Source organism: Hippocampus zosterae, chromosome 2 (assembly GCF_025434085.1).
Source record: "Hippocampus zosterae strain Florida chromosome 2, ASM2543408v3, whole genome shotgun sequence".
NCBI classification, from domain to species: domain Eukaryota; kingdom Metazoa; phylum Chordata; class Actinopteri; order Syngnathiformes; family Syngnathidae; genus Hippocampus; species Hippocampus zosterae.
Window position 1 is genome coordinate 18,960,795 of NC_067452.1, and position 27,823 is coordinate 18,988,617.

The 27,823-nt window shown below is 45.6% G+C and overlaps 2 protein-coding genes across 12 annotated transcripts in view; one reads left to right on the forward strand and one right to left on the reverse strand.

The window, feature by feature from the left end:
- LOC127595759 (membrane-associated guanylate kinase, WW and PDZ domain-containing protein 1-like) overlaps positions 1-22,395 on the forward strand; it is a 97,003-nt gene extending 74,608 nt beyond the window's left edge. For 10 of the 11 annotated variants that reach the window (XM_052057505.1, XM_052057507.1, XM_052057506.1 and 7 more), the window contains 11 exons: positions 3,349-3,383; positions 6,834-7,089; positions 8,627-8,718; positions 10,227-10,422; positions 11,583-11,885; positions 14,080-14,283; positions 15,100-15,187; positions 15,274-15,328; positions 16,246-16,389; positions 16,464-16,602; positions 18,799-22,395. In XM_052057505.1, coding sequence (XP_051913465.1) covers positions 3,349-3,383; positions 6,834-7,089; positions 8,627-8,718; positions 10,227-10,422; positions 11,583-11,885; positions 14,080-14,283; positions 15,100-15,187; positions 15,274-15,328; positions 16,246-16,389; positions 16,464-16,602; positions 18,799-19,892 — 2,606 coding nt within the window. In that variant the 3' untranslated portion in view covers positions 19,893-22,395. Of the gene's footprint in view, positions 1-3,348; positions 3,384-6,833; positions 7,090-8,626; positions 8,719-10,226; positions 10,423-11,582; positions 11,886-14,079; positions 14,284-15,099; positions 15,188-15,273; positions 15,329-16,245; positions 16,390-16,463; positions 16,603-18,006; positions 18,099-18,798 lie in introns of all 11 variants that reach the window. The other variant, XM_052057516.1, reaches the window with a different exon arrangement.
- A 1,080-nt stretch (positions 22,396-23,475) lies between these two features.
- LOC127595777 (rhodopsin) lies at positions 23,476-24,985 on the reverse strand. Its single transcript, XM_052057555.1, has one exon. The coding sequence runs from the start codon at positions 24,887-24,889 to the stop codon at positions 23,825-23,827; it is 1,065 nt and encodes a 354-aa protein (XP_051913515.1). The 5' UTR covers positions 24,890-24,985; the 3' UTR covers positions 23,476-23,824.
- Positions 24,986-27,823: the final 2,838 nt, after the last annotated feature.

The window sequence follows — 27,823 nt, forward strand, 5'->3', positions numbered from 1 at the left end:
ATGTTTCGCCCCCCAACTTTCTGCTACGGATACCCGAAGGAGACAAACTTGCACTTTTGTTTCAAACCCTTTAATGTTGGGTTGGTAGTTGGGACAGTGTAGCTTCTATATACGTGCATTGAAAAAAATCCATTCACATATCCATTTACTGAACCGCTGTATCCTCAACAATACACTATATTCACAGCATGTGTATTGCGTGTATACAGTAGATGCCGTAGGGTACATTTTACTGTAAAAAGATGAGAATTGGAGCCAGTCTAAACTGAGTCATATTTAAACTTGGAAGAGAGTTAAATATTATAAATTGGAAGCAAGATTTATTTGCGGGGGGGGGGGGGGGGGTACATTTGCCAAGGAGAGTTTTTGAGTAAATTTTACGAGCAAAGTTTATTTTTAAAATAGTTTCACTCAAGGATTGAGAGACTAAACCACAACCTTCATGAGCCATGCCACTCGTTCCTTGAGTTTGTAAATCACTGGTGTCCCCAAAAAGGAGAGCCCAAATGTTTGGGTTTTCTTTGGGGGTTACCAGTTCTCTGCCTGATATCGGCTAACGGTATCCTTCACATGAAGGGGAGCAGCAATATGCTGACTGAAGGTTGTAGGTTTATTCCTCAACTCAAGTGTTGTAAAAAAAAAGAAAGAAAAAAAAGAATAAACTAACACTATGTTTACGAGTAAATATTCCTCAAAAACAGTCCTTGTAAAACTTCTGTCAAATTTTGCGGTGATTTATTTTTTATTTTTTGTAAATTATCACTCCATTTTTTTTCAGTGCACTACAATGGGAGCAAATCTTCAGAATGGATCAAAATCTCTCCACTCAGATTACACGAGGCTCTCGCCGGTGTAAAATGTGGGTAACTTATATTTCCATCAAATTTTAACCATTTGGACGACTATGAATCAATTTCTTAGAACATAATTTACTCTGAATATTTTTTAGAGTAAAATGTCCTCTCCGAAATGTACGGTGTTCTCTGCCATAAACATCACAACGAACAAGTAGCAACCTCGACTCACAGCGACTATTTGATCAACTCGATCAAATGTTTTTCGTTCTGTCCCTCTGTGTCGCCACGCGCAGCGGTTTGAGACCCTGCCCAGCGGTAAATTCTTGCGGTCATTGACGTACTGCATTAAGACAAAAAGAAAATACAAATATAAAAGAAAACTCCATGACAGGGGCAACTTTCAGCAAGCTATCAAATCTATTTCCATCTGTTTTACAATGTTATCAGTACCTATGGCGTATTTTATAACTGCATGCAAACTTGAACCGCATTTTCATCTTCCTCGTGCGTTTGACTTAGGACAGCCAATGAAGCGCGTAATTCAGTCGACGCACAAGGTCGGATTCAACGGGGCAATGGCAACATTTTAGGCGAGTATCTGGCGTGAAGGTGCATAAATGGCGGTCTTAAGTTTACGGCAGAATCCGCGCTGCCAGAAAAGTGCACAACCGCGCCTGCCCCGAACCGCTTTAGGCACATGGCGGCATATTGCCCTCAGCTTTGTGCAACATTTCGATCTCCATGCTGATATTACAACAGAGTGTTGTGTTGCTCACCTGCATTTATGTATGCGCCATCAGACCTGCGTGTGTGCAAGCATGCTCGGCTCATAAATGGTTCATTGACTCTGAATTACACATTTACTGTGCGTCAAATTTTGATTTGCATCTCGAGATGCCGCAGTTGCGGAATGCTGGAGAGGGTTACGCGTGTGAAGCCTTTTGAGTCTTTCGTCTTGTTCTGTTCATTGTTCTGTCTTGAAGTACATCATAAGGCTGGAGTTATGCATTCTTTTCCCGTTGCTAATCTTGTCATTAGTCTCAACACTTGCCGAGCTTGGTCGTTTCCAAGTCAAATGTTTCCGTTGACATGCGCGGGTATCATTTTGTGTCACCTGGTCCCCTAACCTGCTGTTGAATAAGGAAACGCTTGTCATTGAATCCTGACGTTGTAATATGTAACCCTTGAGGGACGGACACACTACTTGCACAGATGCGAGCATGCACACTTGTCAGCAGCTATGTGCTTCCAGCTGCTCCAGTCGCGCCCATGCCATCATCCGGTGAGAGCGAGAGAGAAAGAGAAGTAGCGAGTGTCAGAGAGGGGAAATAGCAGGGATGAATTATGAATCATGTCGAGAGACGGGCTTTGCAGCAACAGAGAGTTTTAACATTTAATGGATTTTTTTTTTTTACCCAGTGCAGCAGTAAGAGCTTGAAGATGGATGAACGCGTGCATGTTGTTGCATGTTCAAATGTTGCTGTAACTTGATGTTTGATTTCTCTCTTTGCATATAATTGCATAAATTGGTCACATAAGAGAAACATTGATGAGGAATAGTGAAACAACGCTGTAACATTTCAAAGTGAAAAAAGTGCCGCTCTGCTGTATGAGCTTTTATATTCCCATGGTGCTGTTCATGCATTCATTTGTCTATTTTTGTCTCTCTCTCTCTCTCACTATCACACACACACATACACATACTAACACACTCACATACGCATCCTGCTGTCAGAGGCAGCAGCACCAGCAGGGAGAAGAACTATTCTAGAAAAAATGCATATACTAACTTGAGGGAAGATAGACAGTCAGTCAGCGTTCATAGCATGGAGATGAATCAAAAGCGTGTGTTGCCGAGGTGGGTTGGGTGTGAATAAGAAGCAGTGAAGCGGCAATGGGGCTTATTCGCAACACTGCCGCGAACGTTTTCGTATTTCATGAGCACAAATGAGATTGATCTTCAATATGTTGTATGAGAAAGGGGGAGTGGTGGCACAGCAAATGAGGAGGGGGAGGACACGAAAAGAGGCCAGCGTCCCGACGAACAAAACCGAGGCAGGAAGAGGAATGGGCATTCAGCAGCGTGGTTGAGTTAGGCTGGGGCTCAGCCTTCCTTTTTGATCCAAAAGTCGAGCTGCTGAGAGAGCTCACTGTATCGTTGACGGCAGTCTTGCGGGTGTTTGGGGTGGGCGGTCTCTGCTTTGCGCTCACGTGGAGACCTGTGGCTGAGAACGGCCGTCCTCAGCTGCTGCTGCTACTTCAGCCTCAGTAAGCCTGTCAGATGCAGGAAGCTCCTCTGCGAATAGCGAGCCCGAAAGCGCTGCGCAGAGCTGGAATGAGCACAGGGGGAGGAGATCACTTAGATCAGCGAGAAGCCGAGCAGCTCACTGTTGCTCGGGCAGAGAGGAGTGAGAGAGCTGCCTCTGCCCTGCTAGGCTGCGGGAAGTACCGTGATCGGGTCCATCTGTTCGGCCCTTGGAGTTTCTCATCAACAGCGGCTAAGTGGAGAGGTCATTAATGATTTCTCTATCTCTCTGCCGCTGCTTTGCAGGAGTGGTGCCTGCCAAGAGGAGTCCGAAGCTGGTGGTGAGTATGACCAAAAAAAAAAACCCAGCATGCTTGAGTGTGTGTGTGTGTGTGCATGCGCCTGAGTGAGATGTTCTATTTAAAGAACAAAAGACACAAAGATATGAGATGACATCAAACTATTTTCTGCCTGCTCCGCATCAATAGCTTCCCATTTCTTCTTTGTCCTGTCACCACCACTCCTCTTCACTTGTTCTTCCTCGGCCAGACACTGTGCTTCTTTTTTTGATCCACTTCCTTCGGCTATTATGCCTCCCTTTCCTGTCCGCTGCTGTCCGATCGCTATTTAAGCAAAAAGTGTTGTTTGAATAGTTCAGCAGTGGCCAGCTCCTCAGCCCCCCTACGAAGGGAGGATTGGAGATAGGTGTGATGCAAAGAGAAAGGGTTGCTGGGAACACCCAAAAGTCAATGTCGGCGTAGGTGCAAGATTATATGCCACGACATAAATGTTTACTTATATTTGTTTTCTGTCAACGTCAAGTATAATCATTCATCTTTTGTACCAATCCTCGCATTGCCCCGAACAAACGGATGTGCGCGCTCACACACACATTCACACACACTCACACACACACACACACACACACACACACACACACACACACACACACACACACACACACACAGCTTTGCTTTAGAAGAGCTGGAGGCGGCGAGTGTAGGCACTTTTCTATAAGCGATGGTGTCCAAGTTAAGTCTCTCTCAAGCTCCAGCTCAACCAAGTGGGCCTTTTTTTAGGGCGCATTGTGCGCCTTTGGTCTGAAAACAGTTTTTCAGAGCGGACAATGAATTCTAACACGGTGGGGGCGAGGGGCAAATATTCGTCCAAGTTTGAAAGCACTCAGCTCCCTTGGCATCACTAGCAGATGGTTGTGCCTGTGCTACTTTGACAGAATGCGACATGTTCACAACGCCACTGTCAGGGGTAGGTCTCCAAAACCACTGCTTTTCAGGAAATACTCATTTAAAATACGGTTACAAGAAAATTGCTCATATTTGATGCTGGCATTGATTTACGTTATGGATACGTCAACTTTGCCAGTCGTGCCCATTGAAGTCTCTACTTGTTGGCCGTGTCCCAGACAAGATAAAAGGCTTTAATACTTACAAGATAATAACGGTGGTTATGTCGTCTTCCAAAACTTCAAAGGTATGAGAAGAAGGCAAAAAAAGGAGAAAAAAAAGTGCTCGTGTATAGTCAGTGACGGGCAGTGAATTTCTGACCTGGGCCTTCCGTGGAGATTTAAGTGACCTAATCCGCCTTTTAATAACACCATCACGTCACAAAATGATCTACAAAAAGGCGCTATTCAGTAAATATGCGTGGCATTAAAGAATAGACGTGCATTTTTTGAGGACCAATACTGTACCCCTTTTACGAAAGCAAGAAGCACAGTTGCTCTCAAGGTAACACTTTAGATATGTTAAGATTCTTGCCCTTCCTTTTTAAATTTCTTTTCTTATCTTTGCCGCAGCCTTAGTGACTTGAATAGATTTACACCTAGATTTTTTTAAAAAACAGGTGGGCGAGGTTGCTAATGAAATCTCCCGCCCCCCTCCAACCCATGTACATGGAATGAGAGGGCAACAAAGAGGAAGCGGACAAGGAATCGAAAGACAAACAGTTTGACCATCAATGAGTCGCCATTTTTTCATTTGACCTCAAATTTTAGACGACTGTCACCTGAAAGCATCCTGAGAAAGCCACAACAGAGTCGTCACCTTCCCCCAGTTTTATGGACGGAAAGTCACCTCATCACTCTCGATTGGAATTAAAAAGGCCCCCGTCCCGCTCGTCTTCCGGATATTTGGATTAGGATTACTTTTCAATGGGTGTAAGCTCCTGTGGTCACATGGCACAGATGACGACAGGGCGCCGCGAGCATTGCCCGACTGTCATTTTGTATTCGTTTCCCATCGAGGCAGCGCCACAGACTCACTCTTCCCCTCTGCGCTATGCCAGGGAAATGTCACGCTGCCTGCGCCGTCACAACAGCCATTCTAGTTAGGAATCTAAATAGATGCTCCGAATAAACTCCCATGTGCCAAAGAGCGGCTCCGCTGTCTCAACTCGTCAGGCATGTAGTCAGGCTTCAAACGAAAGACACTTCCCTGCCTTGTTTTCAAGCCATGGTCTCATGCACATGGGAGGATGTGCCAATATCTTTTGATTCGAGAAGGAATATTAATTAGAACAAGTCATTTAATTGAAACAAGGCTCTCCCTGATAAAACACAGATAAGTAACAAGTGATCCCGACTATCATGAATGCTCAGTCGGAATCCAAAGAAATGCATTCATAAAAGTGAACAATGACTGTCGGCGCAGGATTAAATCAACGAGAGTTGTTCATGTCATACTATTCATCATTTCAAAATGGATGCCACAGGACAAGCCATTTCTCAGCCAAACAGAAGTCATGAGAATACTCAAAAGAAGTTACACTTGAGAACAATGAAAAAAAAAGGATGTCGTACGGTTAAATTATACGATTTATCTATATATATATATATATATATATATATATACACACACACACACACACACACACACACACACACACACACACACACACACACAAGGGTGGCCCGGTGGCCCAGTGGTTAGCGCGTTGACCTCACAGTGCAGAGGTCGTGGGTTCGATTCCGGCTCCGGCCTCCCTGTGTGGGGTTTGCATGTTCTCCCCGGGCCTGCGTGGGTTTTCTCCGGGCACTCCGGTTTCCTCCCACATTCCAAAGACATGCATGGCAGGCTGGTTGAACACTCTAAATTGTCCCTAGGTGTGAGTGTGAGTGTGAATGGTTGTTCGTCTCTGTGTGCCCTGCGATTGGCTGGCAACCAGTTCTGGGTGTCCCCCGCCTACTGCCCGAAGACAGCTGGGATAGGCTCCAGCACCCCCACGACCCTAGCGAGGATAAAAGGGGTTCGGAAAATGAATGAATGAATGAATATATATATATATATATAGATATTTATGTTTACGGAACTTAAAAACACACACACCACGTTCATTCTTTTCTGGAATCAAGCTTTTTTTATTTCAATGAAAGCCATTTCAAGGCAATCAAAAAGATTTGAAAATTTCAGTAACCATGGGATCGACTCACAGGAATCTTGTTCTTTTGACATCATTCCTTACGATGAAGCTGCTGCAATCGAGCCGACCTTGTTTTTGCAAGAAACGGATTCATTGGAAATAGCTTGTCCACTTCAGCATTTCATCTGTTTTTGTCTTGCAACCATGGCAACCAAGTCTTTTTTTTTCACTGCAAACATTCCGAAGGAGAGCTGCAAAAGGCTGATGCTACAAAAGAGACAAGCTGGAATGTTGCCACATTTGCCCACTGCTGTATCCCTACTCTGAAAGTGATGCACGGAACACTTTGCCCTCTGCCCACTAGCCTCTTTCTCTCTCTCTCTCCCCCACCCCTCTCTTTCTCGTGCATTCAGCACCAGTTAGAAAGGAAGGACAGCCAGAGCAGCTCCCAGCACAGCGTGTGCAGCCATCGCAGCACACACGCGGACTCTCCCAGCCACCCGCCCTCTGCGATGCCCGGTGAGGCTGCGGTGCCCACTCCCGCTGCCCCCAACCAGCCACTGCCGGGCTTGCCCCCTCAGGACCTCCCAGATGGTACCCTCACCCTCCAGAAGAAGCCGGATCCCTTTAAGATCTGGGCTCAGTCAAGGAGCATGTACGAGAGCAGACGTGAGTAGCACAGAGTGTAAATTGTAAATATTTATGCGATTTAAACGCAATATTAAAGATGGATGTGTGATCCATTGCAGAGTGCGTGAATCACACAGGCACTTGTGTGAACACTGTTGGGGGGTTGTGCACGTGTATGTGTGTCCTATGCACTGCTATTGAGGTGGTGGGCAACCACTAGCAAGGTGCCATCGGTGATGTGAACAAATGTTTCACAACAAGAAAGGCCTAGGAGAAAGGGATACACACATTTGTAACTGCAGGACACCAAAATAAATCTGTGTGCGTTGAGACGAAGACTACGCTATTCTGCATGATCAATATGAAGCTCCACATGGTCATTTATGAGCTTGAAGTCCATTTTGGGATTGCAGAGCCAGAGACAAAGGTCCTCGCCGTCACCGTTTTTAGTCTCATTGGTTCTGTGATTAGTAATCTCCCATCCACCTCCATTTGATACGATCGCATTATTCACTCAGCACCTCATCCATCACAGCCTTGCCGCGTTATCTCATTGCCACTAGATGTGAGCTCTCCATCGTGTAGTGCAGGGGTAGTGAATAATCATGGCTGCTTGTGGAATCTAGGACTGCTGCTGATTAAATATTAACTGGGCCCAGAAAGGCCTGCTTTAAGCTGCGGCTGATTAGGATACAGTTTGTGTTTGATAACCCGGGGAGGAGATCCAGAGTCACATGGTGAGGATAAGAAACACGCAAAGATTGTCAAAGAGGCCTTATTCTGTCTTGTGTTCATAGTATTCAAAGGGAAGAAACAAATGGACAGGAAAAAAAAAGTTGGGGATATTTGATGGAGCACAACTGCATTCAAAGACAAAAGGCACTCGCTTTTTTGTTATTGTTTGAGACATTATGGTCTGATCCATCGAGCTTCAAGACCCGATGATGGTTGTCTATGAGTTAGGAACTCTTTGAACAGCAGCCTCTGCCGTTCAACTTACTGAGCCTTGAGTTCAAGGTCATTGAAAGGTTCATCGCGAGCTGCAGTATTCCGATTCATTCTGAGCAACAGAACAGAGCCAGTCGCTTCACCCACACGGACATGATGCGGCAGCGACGCAGACAACAGGAAATCATCCTCCTATGGACTGAGCAGACTGACGCCGAATCCCAAATGCGCCCTCCTTCCCTCACTCTGCTCTGTGGTCAGTGGAGCCTTACGATCTGCCCTTGTATGGAAATTGTGATTAGCGATCTGTCAGAGTGCACATCTGCGACTGCGAATGTGACAAGGTCAAGGCCAGTGAGTTTGCATCCTCATTTGTGGGCTCTTGCTCAATGAGGCGAGGAGCAGCTGTTGATCCTGCCCGCCCCTCAATCCAAAGCAGACGCGCTTTGTTGATCAATAATTGCACAAACGACCGTGGGTGTGCGTTAATTCAACAAAATGGGTGTCAGACGCTATCAATTGCAGCTAAATGCGCTCCGTGATTACTGTAAAGGCTAATCCGTCTGTGGAGGATGTCGCAGACTTCTTTTGGGCACATTTTCACAATTGCTTTCTCTTTGTATTTTAGTGCCAGATTGCCAGGAGCAGGACATTTTCCTTTGGCGAAAGGATACGGGCTTCGGTTTCCGTATTCTTGGGGGAAATGAGCCCGGGGAGCCTGTAAGTATCCATTTACTTTTGAGTCTGGTCAATCGTGGTCGGTACATTCACTGGTTAGCTCAAATTGGAGGTGCGTAAAGTCCAGTTTTGTCTTTTTGTTGATGCCAGAGCGAGTGCTTGGGTGCTTGTTTCCATCACAAGCACACACGTACTCCAAGGAGGCTGCAAAATACATGGTTGGAAATGTATCAGACTCATTTCAAATCAGAGGATGCTCAAGGTTTGCGTCTTTCCAATAAGAGACGATTCAATCTATATCGCGATACGATTCAAGGACGGTTCCATGTGCAACGATTCAATTTGGTTCAATTTAATATGATACGGCTCAGTTTGAGATGCCACAATGCAATGAGTTTCTTGTTTTTATTTTTGAACGTCAGTCCTGTAAATGTAGCGTTTCCTTCAAACACGTCTCTCTGATGAAAAAAAAACAAAACAAAAGAAAGCACCATTCAATACATATGTGGATCTATTCTAATGGAGCAATGCACTCATGATGTCGTTAATTGTAAATCAAAACCCTTTTAAATCATTTTTTGTAACACCCCTCAAAAATGCACAACGTGAACTCAAGTGTTACGTCACACTTTAAAACCCATTGATTCCCATTAGATTTGTGGGTGTAAATTCTCTCCATTCCTTGGTACGTCTTCTTTGATTCATTATTTAATAAATAGCAGACATTATTTAGGGATGGCTTTTTTTTTTCATTTTGGCATGATTGTCCCCGAGTGCTAGTGTTCCCAATCATGGATACATGTACCCCTCTGGCATTCCTTGTAAATTGGTGGGGCATTTTTTTATAGACAATGATACAATTTATAGTCACCGCTGAGACTTGGGGGTGGGGGGCACGAGATGTCCTCTTCTTCTTGGCGGTGGCGTAACAGAAAATAATGAAGACACACTGCTGGGGGGATGTGAGCACATTGCAGGGGGTACGTGGAAACATGTAATCATTTATTTCTCAGATCCAAAATCTATGGCACAGCCGAGCCAGACTCACAGCAAGCACGTGTCAACTGAAACATCTCACTAAAGCTCAGATGACTGATGAATAGAAAGTAAAATTGATGTCGTGGATCCGATTTTTTTTTCAGTCTTTTCAACTTAAATGTCTGTTTAAAAGGGGGCTCATGCATAATAGATCCAGCCAGGTTTATTCTTAATATTGCTTCATATTTTTCACCTCATTTTCAAGGCATGTTTTTTTTCTATGCTTTTGGAGAATCATCCACATATATGAGTGACAAGCACTCATGGCATGACAAAAAGGTTGGGGGGGGTGGGGGGCTGCCCAACTGCACAATGCAAGACTTATAATGGACAAAAGAAAATGTCTCAGAGACAAAATCCAAAAACACCAACTTCTTGTCAAAATTCTCCACAGAAGAGACTGCCACTTCAAACTTGACGTGGCAGTTTATTGTTGAATAGACGTTACAATCCACAGAGTATTAAAAACGTTATGAAGTGCAATTCATCAATGGATCTCCTGATTGTTACAGATCTACATCGGTCACATAGTGAAGTACGGCGCCGCCGACGAGGACGGACGCCTGCGTTCAGGTGATGAGCTCATCTGCGTGGACGGCACAGCAGTGGTGGGCAAGTCTCACCAGTTGGTGGTGCAGCTGATGCAGCAGGCCGCCAAACAAGGCCATGTCAACCTTACGGTCAGGCGGAAGACCCCGGGATACCCAGGTGAGCCTACACTAGTCAACCTAACCCCACAATATTCTGCCAAATCCTGCAATAATCTGCGAGTTGTTGACATCCACTTAAAAAAGGCTTTGTAATGGTGCAAAGATGCCACAATATGGTCGCAAAGCATTCGTTGGAGATTTCCATTTACTACATTGAGTGTCATCTGAAACGACGCAGACAAAAAATAACAATGTTCAACGGCAAATTTGGAAAAGAGATTGGAAAAAAAGGTCAACTTTTTTTGATAAAAAAAATCTGATTTTTAGATGTATTCCTTCTTTGACCGATGAAAGCACAACAGATTTTGCCAGTGACGTTTCAGGAAAAAAAGCATGCACCTGTTGCTGAGCATACCAATAAATATTACGACATATATGATTCCTTCTCCTTCTTCTCCTCCTTTCGGCTTGTCCCTTTTCAGGGGTTGACACAGCGAGTCCTTAATTTCCATCTTTCCCTGTTCTCTGCATCCTCTACTCTGACTCCAACTACCTGCATGTCTTCCCTCACGGCATCCATGAATCTCCTCTTTGGCCTTCCTCTCTGTCTCCTACCCGGTAGCTCCATGTCTAATATTCTCCTACCACTGTCCTTCCTCTGCACATGTCCAAACCATCTCAGTCTGGCCTTTTCTCCAAGCTTTCCTGTCTGAGTTGTTGCTCTGATGACCTCATTTCTCATCCTGTCCATCCTTGTCACTCCTAAGGAGAATCTCAGCATTTTTAACTCAGCCACCTCGAACTCTGCCTCCTGTCTTTTGCGTAGTAGGATATATATGACTCTATTACATATATTATGAAAATCTGCTGTGTGAAAAATGAGGGCAGATTCTCAAATCTTTACTTGCATCTCTCATTTAAAAAAAAATAATAACCTTTTTTTTTTACCAGTGTAAACAGCAAGGCCTCTTCTAGCATGTTCACAATCATGAACCCGTGAGACTTGCCATTTTCAGTGGTCACGTGATTCAACACAAACAAACTGATGTGACATAGGCAAACAATTATGCCCACTAGCACTTACTTGAAACGGTTTACCGGATGTCATTCAACGTATCTTTGGGTATTTACGCAGTAATTAACTGTTGGGAAATACTGGAAAATTTGAACTGTCAATACGGTGTCATGTCTCCTGAGCACTCTTTTCCTCATCACCAGTGTCAAAAGGGGAAGGCGACGTTCCGCCGTCGCCAGCCTCTTCCCACCACAGCAGCACCCAGGCACCCAGCCTGACGGAAGGCAAGCGGACCCCGCAAGGAAGCCAGAACTCTCTCAACACGGTCAGCTCGGGCAGCGGGTCCACCAGCGGCATAGGCAGCGGCGGAGGAGGCGGCAGCGGGAGCGCCGTGGTTCCCGCCTCTCTGCAGCCGTACGACGTGGAAATCCAACGTGGAGAAAACGAAGGCTTCGGTTTTGTCATTGTGTCCTCTGTCTCCAGGCCCGATGCGGGCACTACCTTTGGTGAGCGAATGTGAGCTCGTGATGATGCAAATCACTTCAAAAAGGTGTCATCATTTCAGTTGATTTTAATCTGCCTTAACCGTTTGGCATCTCTCTGAAAATCATTACTTTTCTCTGTGATTCATCATCCTTATGCACCAGTTACTTCAAAGCTGCGATATTTGGGTCTCGGAGCTATTTTATTTGTATTTTTCCAGAGACTTGGCTGCTTAATTCAGCAAAGAGGCACCGAGCACATTTGCACCACTGAGTCGTACTCGCCACCAAGTTGCCTTCCCCCGAGAATAGCATGAGGTGGCGCTTTGACCGGGGGTTCGCTTAACACCAAGGTCACAAACCTGCTACCGTGAGCTTAGGGATTTAGAAATCACTTCATGAGCAGCGCTCATTCCGACAGGATCAGGCCGGCCGCGGCTTTATCGTAAACATCATCATGGCTGATTCCGACCTCACAGCTGCGTTCACTTAACGTCTGTAAACGGCAAAATTGCACCTATCAAAAGTTGCTCTGTGAGTGATGAGCTATTGTAGATGTTCTCCTCGAACACGTTTGATATGATTTACCCCCTGAGTAATGGATCCGTGTCCCCAATGTCATGCCAAGGTCTCTTGTATCGCCATAAAGATGATGTAGTGCGACTTGTCTGCAAAACACTTGAATTGGGTGTCAGGCGCATTGACTACGGGATGATGATGTTACTTACCAAAAAGGCAATGCGCACGTTACTTATTGTGACAGGTATGTGTGTGTGTGTGTGTGTGTGTGTGTGTGTGTGTGTGTATGTGCGTGTGCGTGTGTGTGTGTGCGCGCGTCAACACGCCTGTCTTAATACCACCAAAGCCTTGGAGGCTTTTGGTTTTGCTGTTTTCTCACACGGCTGATTCCTGTAAGGTGAACGAACTTTCATGTGATGCGCTTTAAACATTCCCACTGGTGTTGTAGGGCTCAAGTTGAGATATCAAAATAACTTTTCTTTTGACAAACATGAACAAATATGGGCCGGCATGATAGTCGACTGGTTGGCACCTCCGCTTCTCAGTGCAGAGGTGCAGGGTTGGATTCCGGCTGTGTGAGGTTTCATCTCCCCTTACCTGCGTGGTTCTTCTGCGGGCACTCCGGTTACCTCCCACATTCTAAAACCATGCATGGCAGGAACACTCTAAATTGTCCCTAGGTGTGATTGTGAATGCCAGTGGTTGGTCTCTGTGTGCTCCCGCATGCCCGCGACGCTCGTGAGGATGAGCAGATTAGAAAACGGATGGGTGGATGAACAAATATATTTTATGAGGAGTTCTTCAGTCCAGCGCATAACGGCGAAGCTTTAGGTGATTCAATCACCCGCATAGCTCGCAACCGGCCCTCACTCCCCCATTCTCCACCCTCTCTCACCTTGTGACCTGGGTTTGGTGGTGCGATTAGCAGATGGGTTATTCAATCTGCGTACCTGTCACGTCCCGTGAGGCCTTGTATCTCTTTATCTGGGCAGAGTGACAGGATACAAGTGTGTTTTTTTTTTTTTCAATCGAGACAGAGGAAGGGGAGCGGAGGGCTCTAATCAATTTTGGTGTCATGAAAAAGAATACTCGCTGGATGGAGGATTGTGTGATTAGGGGAAGAAATCAAGGGGTGAGGCGCAGTGAGACGGTCACGATGACAGAAGATCCTCAGGGTCTAGTTGCAGTTTCTGCGCCATGTTGATTGCTCTCACTCAGATCAAGATAATTGCTGTTCTTCTCATGCTTGACCTTTGTACTTCGGCTGCACATGTCACCTGCGGAACCTCCACTTTAGAAATGCGCACGTTTTTGGAGAGGCACTTGGGAGCCCAAAGCCGACTTCTTTTGGCCTTGGTAAACGGCGATAAATCTTGTGGTCTCATCGATCCTGGGAGGGCCCGTGGCCGTCATGGTGCTATGACGGAAGTATCAGAGTGAAACCATTTGATTGATCGTGCCTTGATTTGAACATCAGACAAAATGCTTCCCTGTCAATCACAAATGTTGCCGTTATATTCCTTTGCATGTGAAGGGATTTCAATATGTTGAACTGACCATGGGTATCGCTAAATTGGGGTAAGATAATTCGGTGATGATTAATAGTTTTCCCGTCTCCTCCTTTCCCTTCTCTTTTTCCCTAATCAATATGATCAATCAACCACTTCACACCCAAACGAACGTGTCGTGCACACAAAAGCTGGAAACGCTTGTGTGGCCATGCCCCACAAAATAGGGCGCATCATCGAAGGCAGCCCAGCAGACCGCTGCGGTAAGCTGAAAGTCGGCGATCGGATATTGGCCGTCAATAACTGCTCCATCACCAACAAGTCCCACTCGGACATCGTCAACCTGATCAAGGAAGCCGGAAACACGGTCTCGCTCAGGATCATCCCCGGTGATGGTAAGACTTTGGCTCGAAGCGTCTCGTGGCCGTCTCGGAATCCAGCAGCCGCGAACACTGAGATCTCACTATGGCCCTGATTTACTAAAAGCTTTGCGCTTGCAGAAACAGGCAAAAACTTGTGGAAGCTGATCGACTAACTGGGTGCAACCAGAAAGGCATCTGCAGAGCGGTCAACAAAAATGATCACGACATATTTGGAAACACCTTTTTTTTTTTTAGCTTTTGATTGATCTAAGGCAGGAGTGGCCAACCGGTCAGAGGCTCAAGCCACAATTTTTGCTGTGTTACTGCAAAAAGTCCCATCGTACACATGGGCACACATAAATTGCCCTCGTCCTGTTTTCGTTTTGAGTTTTTAGAACAACTGGCTGTGCTTTTCTGCCTGACCTTTCAAAGCGAGCAACTTTTGCTTGCCAAGTTCCGTCCCCTCGGAAATTCCAAGTTGATGTAAGCGTGGAATGAACTGAAGTGCCGCTAAAGATTTGTAGCTGTGAAATACTCTAATGAAGCCCAACATAAATGGCTATTCCGTTCAACAATTGCATGAAAGTAGTACAAAATCAGGCCCGATGAGTTTGCCCAGCAGCATCCGTTCAACTTATCTCCTGGGTGCTTGCGGTGTATTTTGCTCTTTGCAAGGATTAAAAAGGGAAATTTCTCCTCTCTCCCATCTTAAATGAGGAAATAATGTCAGCAATTATAGCACAGTCGCATAGCGTCGACATTGGTCACGTTTAATGGGGATGCTTTCGATGCATTTTAGAAACTCTTTCGTATTGATTCAAGACATGTTGTATGTATGATCCTCCCCAGAGTCTTCCAATGCTTCTCTGCTGACCAATGCTGAGAAGATCGCTACTATTACCACCACACACACTCCTCAACAGTCCAAAGAGTCTCGGTCGGTGCACATGCAATATTGATCGAAGAAGCAATTTTTTTCCCGCTTCTACATGCTGAATGCTGTGTTCTCGTGTGTTTTTGAAGGAACACTTCCAAGTCGAAAGGAGTTCCTCCTCCTCCACCGACACAAACTGTACAGGTGAGAAAGCATACTTCAGTTATCAAGTGTTATATTAGTGCAACAAAAACTACGTAATAATATAATATATATTGTACATTAATAATTTTTCACCCAAAAAGACGGCCCACCCCCCAAAAAATCGGCTTCTGGTAACGAATGGGCTGCGGCTCGGTACCAGTCCGCAGACCGGTGATTGGGGGCCACGCTTATGGCGTCCATTGAACTTCTTCCGGAGTCGGCATCAGTGCTTGGAGGCACTTCCTGCCACTTAATATATTTTTGGTATTCATTCGCTAATTCACGAATCCATCTCTCGGAGCAACATACGCAAGCGGGGCCGTTATTAACACACTGCAAAGCATCTCTCTCTATCTCGCTTGTCTTGTCTGCGGTGAGTGTGGGATGCAGTGGAATCTTTCTTCTTTCTTCTTTCTACCTACATTCTTGCTGCTGGAGGCTGTAAATTTCCCCAGTGTGGGACAAATAAAGGATATCTTATCGTAATCCATGTCGACCGCCTCCAAGTTATGCACACCGTATGTACTGTCAACTTTCGTTGCATTTAGGTTTCTTACCTGCATTTTTGTTGACAGCTCAAAAATCTCCACGGTCATGGCAATCACAGCCTTTCATTTTTGCTTCATCTCCTTCCCCCCACGTGGTCGGTCTCACAACCATCCCATTTTTTCCATGGTGGCCTGAAACCGGGTCGCTTTGGCCGCCAGCAACATAACCGAACGTAACCGAGTGATTTGCACCCTGCTCAAACTGTGCCATCATGATTCTATTCATCATTCATGCATTCACTAGCGTTGCAATCACTGACATTAGGCGAGTTCAGCGGGATGATGGTGGATTATTCCTGGGTGTTGACGCTGTGTATTGTGCATTTTATACTTCACTCTCTCTTTTTTTTTTTTCTTTGTCATTCGCAGGACAATGAGTTCTACTCGGTGGACCTTGAACGCGACAGCAAAGGTTTTGGTTTTAGCCTGAGGGGAGGGCGGGAATACAACATGGACCTTTATGTGTTGAGACTAGCAGAGGACGGAGCTGCTGTCAGGAATGGCAAAATGCGGGTATGAAACGTCTTCAAAGTGAGCCGATCGTTACTCATGTCATTGCTCACAAAGAGAATTTTGCTCTTTTCTAGGTGGGAGACGAAATCTTGGAGATTAATGGCGAGAGCACAAAGAACATGAAGCATTCGCGTGCCATTGAACTGATCAAGAACGGCGGGCGATGGGCACGGCTTGTCCTGAAACGTGGGGATGGATCTGTACCCGAGTATGGTAGGTTTACATTTTCGTATTCTTTGCTCGGGTTGTTGTGCTACAATATCGAGATCGTAATGGTGAACCACAAATTGGAAGCTGTTACCGGTAATTGTGAACCACGTCCTACATGAGTTGGAAGAGAGGGAACTGGGCATCCAAGCTCACATTTTGGTGTCTCATTGTTTTTGTCATTATTTATACAGCGCACTTCATTCACACATTTAAAGGCAAAATAAATATTTAAGGGGGAAGTCTGCATAAACATTTTCTTGACAATAATGTATTCTATGTTCCTCCACGAGTCTAAACAGGGCATTCTCATCAACATTGCGTTTGTGGAATACGAGTGAAGCAGGAAAGTCCACCGTTTCTTATCCATGTCCGTTTTGCCACGTTCCGTCGAGTGAAAACGGCATCACGGTCGCTCGGGGCTCAGGTAACGACCAGTCGTGGCTCCGCTTCAGAAAGCAAGCGAAAGCATAAAGTGGCAAAATGGCCGGCCCCTGAGACGGACAACAACTCATATTCAACCAACGTAATATTAAACAGAATGCCGTGTTTTGACTAATGGTACTACATAGAACTAATGTCAAGATTTTGGGGAGGTTGATTTATACACATTAAAAGCAAACAATAAGACTTTTAAAATTGAGCAGAGTTGAAGACATTTATGAAATAAAATATCGTTCACTAAAATCACTAAAAGAACGCACGAGCGCGATTTTGAAAATGTGATTATAGAAATGCTCGTGAAAATTGCTCATTGAGTCTGCCGATATCAGTCAGAACCCTACTGGGTTTGTTTTCCCTCAGCATCGCTTTAAAGCATTCAGCAACCCAGACGTTCAATGATTTAAGGTGTAGCAGCATCATTTTGAAATCCATTCTACTGATTGGGAGTCTTTAGGACCGAAGTAATACATTCTGATCTCTTTGGTCTGGTAAGAACCCGAGCTGCAGCATTCTAAAAGCGGTGCGGCTGTTTGACGCTGAAGGAGTCCGGTCAGAAGACCGTGACTCTATATTTTATTTCTGTACGCGATTTGAGAAAACTCATTACCCCCCCACCGATGTTCATTCAATTATTGTTTAATTAGAAGACTGGGTTGTCAGCAAATCAGCCTCAATGAAGAAATGTTGGCCAGAGAAATTCCTTTCTAAAAGCTGTAGCTTCTCCTGATGGACTTTGCCTGTCCCTCTGTCATTTTTCTAAGGTTTAATGTTGGAACGCACTGTATTTCTCCCCTTCTTTGATAGAGTATAAAGTGTTCCCGTGCTTTTTGCGGTATACTGTCTCTTGGGATGAAATGTAAAACTGCCTCTTGTCTGTTTTATTTTGTTTTCTCCTCTCCTTTCCTTCTCCCTCTCTCTGTTTCTCTGACCTATCTCTTGTTGCTGGGCTCTTCCTCCACTCTCCAGCGATGATGGCTCCTCATCTCGCTGTTGGTACAATGAGAAATGACAAGATGGGAGAGCCCTGTTTCTACCTAATGGGCCAAAATCAGACCACGGTTTGTAGCCAGAAGTCTGCCATGATCCACTCCCCGCCCCCGCCCCTCCCTGCCCTCTGGTCATCTTTCTCTTTTGATTCTTTCCCCACCCCTTCATCCGCTCCCCCCGACCTGCATCCTTCTTTGATTGTACGTGACAAAACGAACAAGCTTTCTGTCTTGTCGTGCCTGAATCCAGCTTTCCACATCAGTTTATATACACATGTGGAAAGGAGCAGGACTGACATCATGCCACCAGTCATCAAATGCCGCTGCCATAGCAACCTGGCTAATTTGGATTTCTTTCTTCTGTTACTTAGTTGGTCCAACGATACACATCACCATATTGTTTTGAATGCTTTCTCAGGCGCCTGCGTTGTCATTGATAACCCCGCCCCGCACTTGCCGACGTTCACCCGCTCTTGTTGCTGAAATCACCTCGTGTTTCACCTGCAGCCTTGGAGGCAAAATGTACTGAAGACACGTGTCACTTCAGTGCAACCTCCAAGTCTATTTGTGAGGAAGATCGTTGTGCATCAGTGTGAGCCATAACTGCAAACGTGTGCTACATACAACTGAGTATGCATGAGCCGCTTTGAATCCCCGCCCAGTGATTCTGTCACGTCACCACAGTTTAAAGTATGTGCACATGGGACGTCTATCACTCTTTTTAACCATCTTTCGGTGTCGTCGTCGTCCTCGTCGTTGTTCTCTCTTTCAGACGGCGGCAATGACGGGTACCCTCCCACACTCGGGGCACAAAACACTACGGAAGTGAGAACGCTGCCACCCAACAGCCGATATCACACCTCATTGGATTCCAGTTATCCACCAGACCTTCACACACCATCACGCCGGGAGGAGGCCGGGCGTGGGCGAGACAGGAACAGGAACGGGGACAGGGCCGGGTCAGATCAGACGGACTACCAAGCCCGACAGTTTAACCCTCACCTTCACCACACCTGGAATAACAATCACCGTCACAGTAACCCCAGACAGCCGTCTCCAGACAACAGTAACGGTGGCAGTGGCAACAAGAAGATCCGAGGGCGCAAGGTCGAAAAGTCCGAGTCCGAAAGCGGCATCTCGAAGCTCCTAAAGACTCTGAGGAAAGACACCGCGGGGAAGAAGGCTGCAGCAGCGCAGAAACTCAGGGGCCAAGGACTCTCAAACAGTAGCTCTACTTTGGACGGGAGGTTTCGCGTGCAGCGCCGTGGCTCCCTCGATCGCTCACCCACGCCAAAGCGCGCCTCCTCCCCCGATCGTAGGCGGGCCAAGTCGATGGAGCGCAAGGCAGAGCGAGCGCATCGGGATGGCACGCCTGAGAGCGAGCACGACGACGGGGGCTTCCTCGCCGTCACCCCTGAGCGCAAATTCTACGAGAGAAGGCTCCTCAAGGACGCCCGGGTGAGCGGGCGAGTCTGGGAAGTCGCCGCCCCCGAGCGCTCCAACAACAACGGCGTCGATTCCTCGTCCCTTCCCAGAGGCGGCGCTTATGAGCGAGCCACCAAGAACGGCAACCTGATAAGAGACTCTTCCTCCGAGCAATATCGGATCAACGGAACACCAGAGAGACGGTCTCAGGCAGAGCGGGATTCGTCCCCTGACAGCAACTACAGCCGGGACGAGCGGAACTATGCAGCAGCACCCAGGCTCAAAGACTACTACGGCATGATGAAGAACAATGCTGCACACAACAATGCTGCACACAAGAACACAGGCCACAACAATAACACAGTTTTCCAAAGCCCAAAGCAGCTCCCTGAGCCCAAGAGAAAGTTGTACACGGAAAGCCCCAAAGACCTCAGCATCTAGAGCGGCGCAAACTCTCTCCTACGCGATCATCCACTGAAATTGGACCGATGAAGACCCGAAGAGCCAACCGGTTTATTGATTGATTTAACTTGTCCCGATCCCATCCGGAGATTCCTAAAACAGCAGGAGTACAATCCCATCGGCTTACACTGGTTGTTTTGTCATTGTTACGTTGCTCATAACAGGTTGTTGTATTATAATAGAAGTATTGTATGTGCCTGCATATGAAATTGGTGATTTTGCTTTTTTTTGTCTGCATTGCTGAATCTAAATGTTTTTTTTTGTTCCCTCCCACCTACTATGTGAGACAAGCTTCCAGTTGTGCTTTTTTTTCAACTTTTTACTTTAATGAACAAATGATAGCACAAATCGCCAATGGCTTACAAGAATGGTGGAGGGGGAGGGGGGACAAAAACCAATGGGACATGTTCAAAAATGAAGAACTGGAGATAAAGTAGGAGTGCTGAATTTATAAATAATTTATTTCTTTCACGCGTGTGTTTTTATTTAACATGGCACATATCCCGAGTGAGCTTGCTTAAATCCTGATGATTTCTGTTGGAAAAGCATGCTTATTGAGTTCTGTGCTCCCAAAACTAAGAAATCAGAAAAGGAGGGAAAAATGGTGACACGCCCTAAACAATGAACATTCTAAAGTTTAAAGCCTCCGCAAATGATCCCCGCCACAAGCAAAAATGAGAGAATGGATGAAAAAATTGTATGATCCATTTGCAAGATGCGCAGGCGAATTAAAGTTGAACTCAACCACTTTTTTCAAATGAGCGCGTTGCTACGAACCAATCGACATCCAATTGGCTCTGTGACCTCATGTGGTCCTGTCCCTGGCCGCCACCTCCTAACTCCACACACAAGCAGCTGACGCGCTTCATTGGTGACGTGTGCAGAAGATGCAACGTATTCTTACTAAAAAATATGAAAATCAAAGGTAAAAAACACCAAACCAAAATTTGCTTCCAAACTCTTCCGTTCTAGCAACATGACTTGGCCAGCATGGCTATACTAGCCTCCCCTCTGAAGGAAAATACCCCACCTGCCCACAAGCGTGGTAGATATTACAAACACTACTTCAAAGTAGCCATTGCATGTTATTTGAATACAATTCCAGGATATAATCACAAACCCCTTCCACATGAGAACACATGAGTTGATTGTCACTCACGCGTTTACACTTTGACCGAGATCCTGCACAGTTCTTACGACAAGGCTCCTCGCACAGGAGACCACCAATCTGCCGTGCTGAGCCACACTGTCACCCCACTGGAATCTGACTGCTGCTTAATAACGTGTTTTGTGACTGTTTTTTCTTTTGTTGTGATTGTTGTTGTTGTTGTTTCACAGCAAACGCATAGGCTACTGAGAGGCACACTCGTCTGCCACACTGGCTTAGCTTTGACACGAGGGCAAGACTGAAGTCAAGTTCACCCTCTTTCCCAAAAGGAGATGGCAATTCACCAAAAATGAATCCAAACCCGTTCCCGAGAAGGCAGAGCTCTTGGTTTGGCCACCCGGCAAGATGGACCTCTCAAAGATCACTTTGAAAATGATTTTGTACTCTTGGCCGGCGGGCGCACGTGCGTGAGCTGTCATCAGCTAGTGTCTCATCTGCCGTGTTGTCAGCTCGTGATACCGTTTATCACCTTTGCCACAACAAACTTGCAGGAGATCAGAATGCAATGTGCGTGGGTGGTCGACTCTAAAACTTCCACAAGACAGGGCCGCCTCCCGTGTTGCCGCCTTAAGTTGACTTCGGTTCCTGGTTAGCAACGTTCGATTATATGCGGTTCTATTTTTCGGCTAAAATATGATTATATGCTAAAATACATGACCGCTGTTGTCCAATCAGGGTACTACCAAAAAAAAAAAATCTGATGCTCACCTCTTGGCCATCTCCTGGATAGATTTTTCCTATGTGACTATTGGGAACCTGCGGAAGAATTCAAAATGTTGCCTTTTTCATGTACAAAAGAGAAATTTACGATGAGCCTCAGCAATGAGGAATGTGACAGTGTTTTTATCTCTGAATGGACCTGATGATTTACGGGATCTTTGTGGATTTACTCTGGATCAGGTATGTAAAGACCTTTTCGAACGAAAGACGAATTGGTCAAGCTGTTTTTCGTTTGAATCTCTCGATGGTTAGCCTGCCTTTGTATTATAAAGCACTTGTATACGGTCTGTGTTCTTCAAGCATTATTTCTTGCAATGTGCTCCAGACTGTGTGTGTTGATAAGAGCAGTAAATGTATATGGGCTGGGGGGTTTTTTTGTGTTTGTTTGTTTTATAAATCTATGCATACATAAATATTACATTGTTCATAGCTTTATTTGATCCATCAAGCTATACATAGCATTAGTCGAAGTACAAGTAGATGTTGATTTATCCAGCTTCTTTCCTTGAGATGAATACACTGTATATGTAGCTATCAAAAGAAGTCTGTGAATGCTATTTTTAATATCAAAATAAAGTTTTCCATACAAATAGATAGAGCAATTTTCACATTTTTATTTTGCTAATTTCACACAGTTATCTTTCCGGAGACACGGTTGTTTTGCCAGTCAGAATACCAGGATCTCACCGTAAGATGCACAGACCTTTTTTTTCTCCTGAAGATTGACACTTGCTAAATGTGTTTCAGATTTACTCACTTTCATCAGTTTATAAAAACATCCTGTGAAAAGATGAGACACAAGCTGTCAGCCGCCGACTTTGGACAACTTTAACTCATTTATTAGACCCCCCACCATCTCCCATTAAACCACATCCTTTCCTTTAGCGCTTGTTTCAGACAACATAAATCCTGCTTGTGTCATTTTTCTTATACTTGCCATACAGTTCAAACGATTGACGAATTTATAAAATAATTACTGCACACTCTGACCAAGGTACCTCTGCTCTTAATTGGATTAATTTCATTTGGACTTCATCTTGCTGATCTTTATTGTTTTGTAAGAGCACGAATAACATTATTTAAAGGGGCTAGGTATCATCGATAGTCAATTAAAAAAAAAAAAAGCTCACGTAGCAGATCTGTATTCCAGGCCAGATACATTTTCGTGGTGGTTGCCTTGGCAACACATGAAGGTCATAATGCTCCAGCATGGCACTCTTTCAAACAAGGAACTTGAATCAGAATCACATTGCTAACTGCAAGTTAGATTTGGCCATTATTTGGAGGCATTTTATCTGAAAAGGACTTGATTTTTTTTTCAATTATTTTCATCATTTTGTCCTGAAAGTCTTTAATTAGTGTCACCTTTACTTCAACAACATCAATACTCATCATGATAGGTGGTGTTGAGTCATGCAATGTATTATGATAATCCCCCAGCCAGAACAAGTTCTAAATCCAAGGTGACCCGTGAGTGTACTAAGATGCAACTCCAAATGTGTGTGACGTACATGCCTGTAATTGATGTGCACTACGTGCCCTTGGAAGGGAGAAATTGACTCTGTAGATCAATGTATTCGGAATATGGCATTCCCATTTATTCCTTTCAACAATAAACTACATCATCATTTCAGTGATCCATTCCAATAGTAAGTAAAACATAAACGTGATGAGTCATTTGCAAAGTGCGTTTTATTTTACGTTGCCTTGATTACATGCCTCTACATTCAAAGATAAGCCGGTATCGTATATGATCCAACTGTGAAAGATTCAAATAGATTTCCCTCAATCTAAGAGAAACAATCTCATAGATAGTAGCGTTGAATGTTGTGTACAAACAGGAACAACTCTGGTATGGGCTGATCTTTCCTGCAACTGTCTTTAGGTTGAACCAACTTGTTTGTCAAAATACAAAAAAGGAAGTTGTTTAAGTCGACAGTAGCCTTCGGTCGTGTCCTGGCGGGGGGGGGTCGAACTCTTCTTCTTGGACAGCAGACCGCGTTGCTCTGGATCGACGGCCCTTTTACGCGGGAGAGACAGAGCTGGAAGAAACGGACGAGGCCTCGGTTTTGGAGGCAGTAGTGGAAGCGCCCTCCTCCTCTTCGAAGGGATTCTTTCCGCAGCACATGGTGGTGATCATGCAGTGGCGGAACTGCTTGTTCATGCAGATGTAGATCATTGGGTTGTAGATGGAGGAGCTCTTGGCAAAGAAAGCCGGGATGGTCATGAAGACGGGTCCAAACTCGGAGCCCTGATGTGTGAAGATCCACCAGGCCACGCCGGCGTAGGGCAACCAACATACCAGGAAGGCAATCACCATGAGCACGACCATGCGGGTGACTTCCCTCTCAGCCCTCTGGGTGGTCTCGGACTCTTGCTGAGCGGCGGCGGCCTCCTTGACGGCGCAGAGCAAACGGCCGTAGCAGAAGAACACGATGGCCAGCGGAGTGAGGAAGTGGCAGACGAACATGTAGACCACAAAGGACTCGTTGTTGAAACCCTCGGCCCGGGTGTAATAGTCGACTCCGCAGGAGCACTGCATGCCCTCCGGGATGTAACGGGACCAGCCGACGAGGGGAGGCACGGCGCAAGCGCAAGCCATGAGCCAGGTAAAGGCCAAGCCCATGATGGCGTGGTTCTCTCCAAAACGGAAGTTGCTGATGGGCTTGCAGACCACCACCCACCTCTCAATAGCCAGAACCACCAGGGACCAGAGGGCGATTTCGCCACCGAGGGTAGCAAAAAATCCTTCCAGATTGCAGCCCAGACGCCCGAGCACAAAGTAGCCGTGCATGGAGGTGTACATGGTGGTGGTGAATCCTCCAAACACCATGAAGAGGTTCGCCACCGCCAGATTCAGCAGGATGTAGTTTAGAGGGGTCCGCAGCTTCTTGTGCTCGATGGTGACGTAGAGGGTGAGGAAGTTGATGGGGAAGCCAAGCAGGATGAGCAAGAACATGTAGGCGCCCAGAGCGGCGTAGGCTGCCGGGTTGACAAGGTAGTACTGAGGGTATTCGTAAGGACTCCGGACAATGCCGGTGGTGTTAACCATGGGGATATAGAAATAAGGTCCCTCCGTGCCGTTCATGGTTGCAGCTGGCGGTCGCGATCAGCCCTTCACTGGTGTTTCTTCTGTTGCGGGAACGTGACGGAGAGGGACCTTGCAACAATCGGACCCCGGTGGTGACGGTCAGCCTTTTAAAAGGCGCACTTTGGATTATCACTTTCCAAATCCGTCAGCACAAAGTGATTTAGGCCACGTTTAATATCTAATCCAGCCATCCCTGCAAACAGAACTGACCACTCATCAATATATGAAGGAATTAATTGCACTTGCTCGGAGCTGTTTCAAACAAACGCATCACACGTTTTGCACAGCAAGAGCCATTTATCATGTCAAACACAACTTCTATACATTTGTACTTTGGGGGTTTCTTTGCGTTTTAACCTCCTCAAGTAAATATTGGTTGTTTGGTTGCTCAAACTCTCAATCGAAGTATCGGCTTTCACTTTCAGAAGAACTTATCAAAACGTGTACCTGCCTTCTAGTGGGTCAAACTCCACATATCAAGTTCATCTCATTTAACCAAAAGCAGAGAAATACGGTGCAGGTATCCAATCCAGAAAGTTTGACTAAAACTGAATCGTAAAGCAGCCAAAGTAATATTTCCCATCCATCCATCCATTTCCTGTAAGACTTCATCATCACAAGGGCCACGGGCGTGCTGTAGCCTATCCCTGCTGTCTTCCAGCAGTAGAAAGGGTACACCCTGACTTTGTTGCCAGCCAGTCACAGGGCACACATAGAAAAACCACCATTTGCGCTCAAAATCGCAACTGGAGACAATTTAGAGCAGGGGGTCTCAAAATCAGATCCTGGAGGACCACCGTCCTGCACGTTTTCCAAGTCTCCCTGTTGCAACACACCTGATTCAAATGAACAGGTTCAATGTCAGGCTTCTGAAGAGCTTGCTGATGATCTGATCATTTGAATCAGCTGTGTTGCAACACGGAAACACGGAAAACATGCAGGACAGCGGCCCTCCAGGATCTGATTTTGAGACCCCTGATTTAGAATGTTCCTTTTTCACCTGCCATGCGTGTTTTAGGAAGGAAAGTCGTCCTGAAGAGACCTTATCCAGCTTGTTTTCGATTTCTCCCTCCTCCAACGCACATCGTTCAAATAATCAGGAACATTGTCGGGATTCTCAGAGCTTGACGATGAGCTGATTATTGAATCTAAAACAGGTTCTAAAAGTGCTCTTTAGGACTGGACTTGGGCAGCCCTACAGTAGATCATTTAGCACACACTTTTTCCTTTATTGAAGAGATGACTTGGAGTTCTTTCTTGGATTCATTTGTGCTCCTCGCTTTCTTTATTAATTGGCCAGCAGTTGGTACTTTCTGTCGTATTGTGTAAAAAAAAAAAAAGGTTCAACAGATGACCGGGTGTACTCCACAATTCAAACTTTTATTCACATCTCAAGGTAATAAACCTACCCGGTCTGTTCAGCATCACTCAAGCAAGTTGGCGCAACATTGCAGAACACGTCCTGTTATTAGGCCTTTAAGAGCCACTGCACACGAACGGTGCAACCAAACCAAATTTGGAATGGATCATCGGCCAAAAATTATTTTTAAAAAATACTGTGGTGGCCACGCACACCCGCACAAAGGCAAACTGCCAACCTTCCTGACATATATTGTACTGTACCACTTTCATTAAACCATAAAACCAGAGTGTGATGGTCAAGGAAGAAGTGGGTTGCTACAGAGAGGGAGAGAGAGTGTGAATAAAAGGGAGAATGTTTTAAAAGGCTGAGACGCTACGGACAGTATATCACTCAGGTGTATTTCTCTGAATGTAATTTTCGTGCGCAGAATGTAGCAGCTTTTTAAATGGGCCTCTAAATATAGCCTCTTATGTTGGTGCAGGCTCAAGTGTTGGTTGTGTATAGAGCACAGGCTGAGTGGTGAAGCATCTAAGCTGTTGAAGAGCTCAGCACTTTCCTAATGGGTGTTGTATTAAAGAGATTTGGGGCTTATGGATATGTTACTCCCATAGGCCTGTCACGGACTTAAAGTTGGATCGGGTCATTCTCACTCATTGGCATGTTGCCATCTTCAACCTCATTACAATTTTGTTTCTTTCTGCTGCTTTTTTCTACCTCTATGACTTGTGTCATGATTTCTGTCAGGGTTAGGCTCAAGGCCAGCAGCATCGCGGGGAAGGGTGTTGTGTGGTTGCCGTCGGCTGACCCGTGGGAAACATTCTGGTCCAATCTGACACTCGGCTGCGGAAACCAGTCATTACTTTGCCTTGTCACTGTACTGGTCGGTGATGGGACATGGAAAATGTTGATTGCACTCCTCCTAAATCAAGCAAAATGTATCAGTCACACTTATTACACTCTCATTTCTGCCTCTCGACAATTTCGTCTTCAGTAAATCGAGCAGGCGTGGTCCGTGGTGAGGTACACACAGAGGGAGAGACCACACAGGCACAAGGAGAGCCGCCGTCTATGCTCATTTTAATGTACCTGATTGGTGAAGAGTTAGAGGAAAATGCAGATGAAGATTTTGCAAAACAGTATACTGTTGTGTTAGCCAGCACACTTCCTCAACGGCCTCAAATGAAATCCTGCCTTTGCTGTCCTCTAGTGGTTCCTCTCCCGATCATATACAGTCGTTGTTCCAGGGTTGGAGGGAATTTTAGTGTGAATCGGAAGTACAGCACAGTTCTATACCAGTGCAAACTAAAATTACCATGATGAATATTTTGTACTTTTCCGGCATTTGTTAAAACTGGACATTTTCCTGCTTGGCTTGTCAGGGCAGAGTCACCGGTTTTCAGCTTTTATCAATGATGGATAATCGGCGTGTTACGTATTCCGTCATTGGTTTGGCTATGACCATTTTCATTTCAGGTTGGGTGCATGCAGCAAAACTCCATGATCCCCGGTGGGTTTTTAATACTGCTTTTGCATATGAAGATGAGTGAAGTTTCTAAAGGACAAATGAG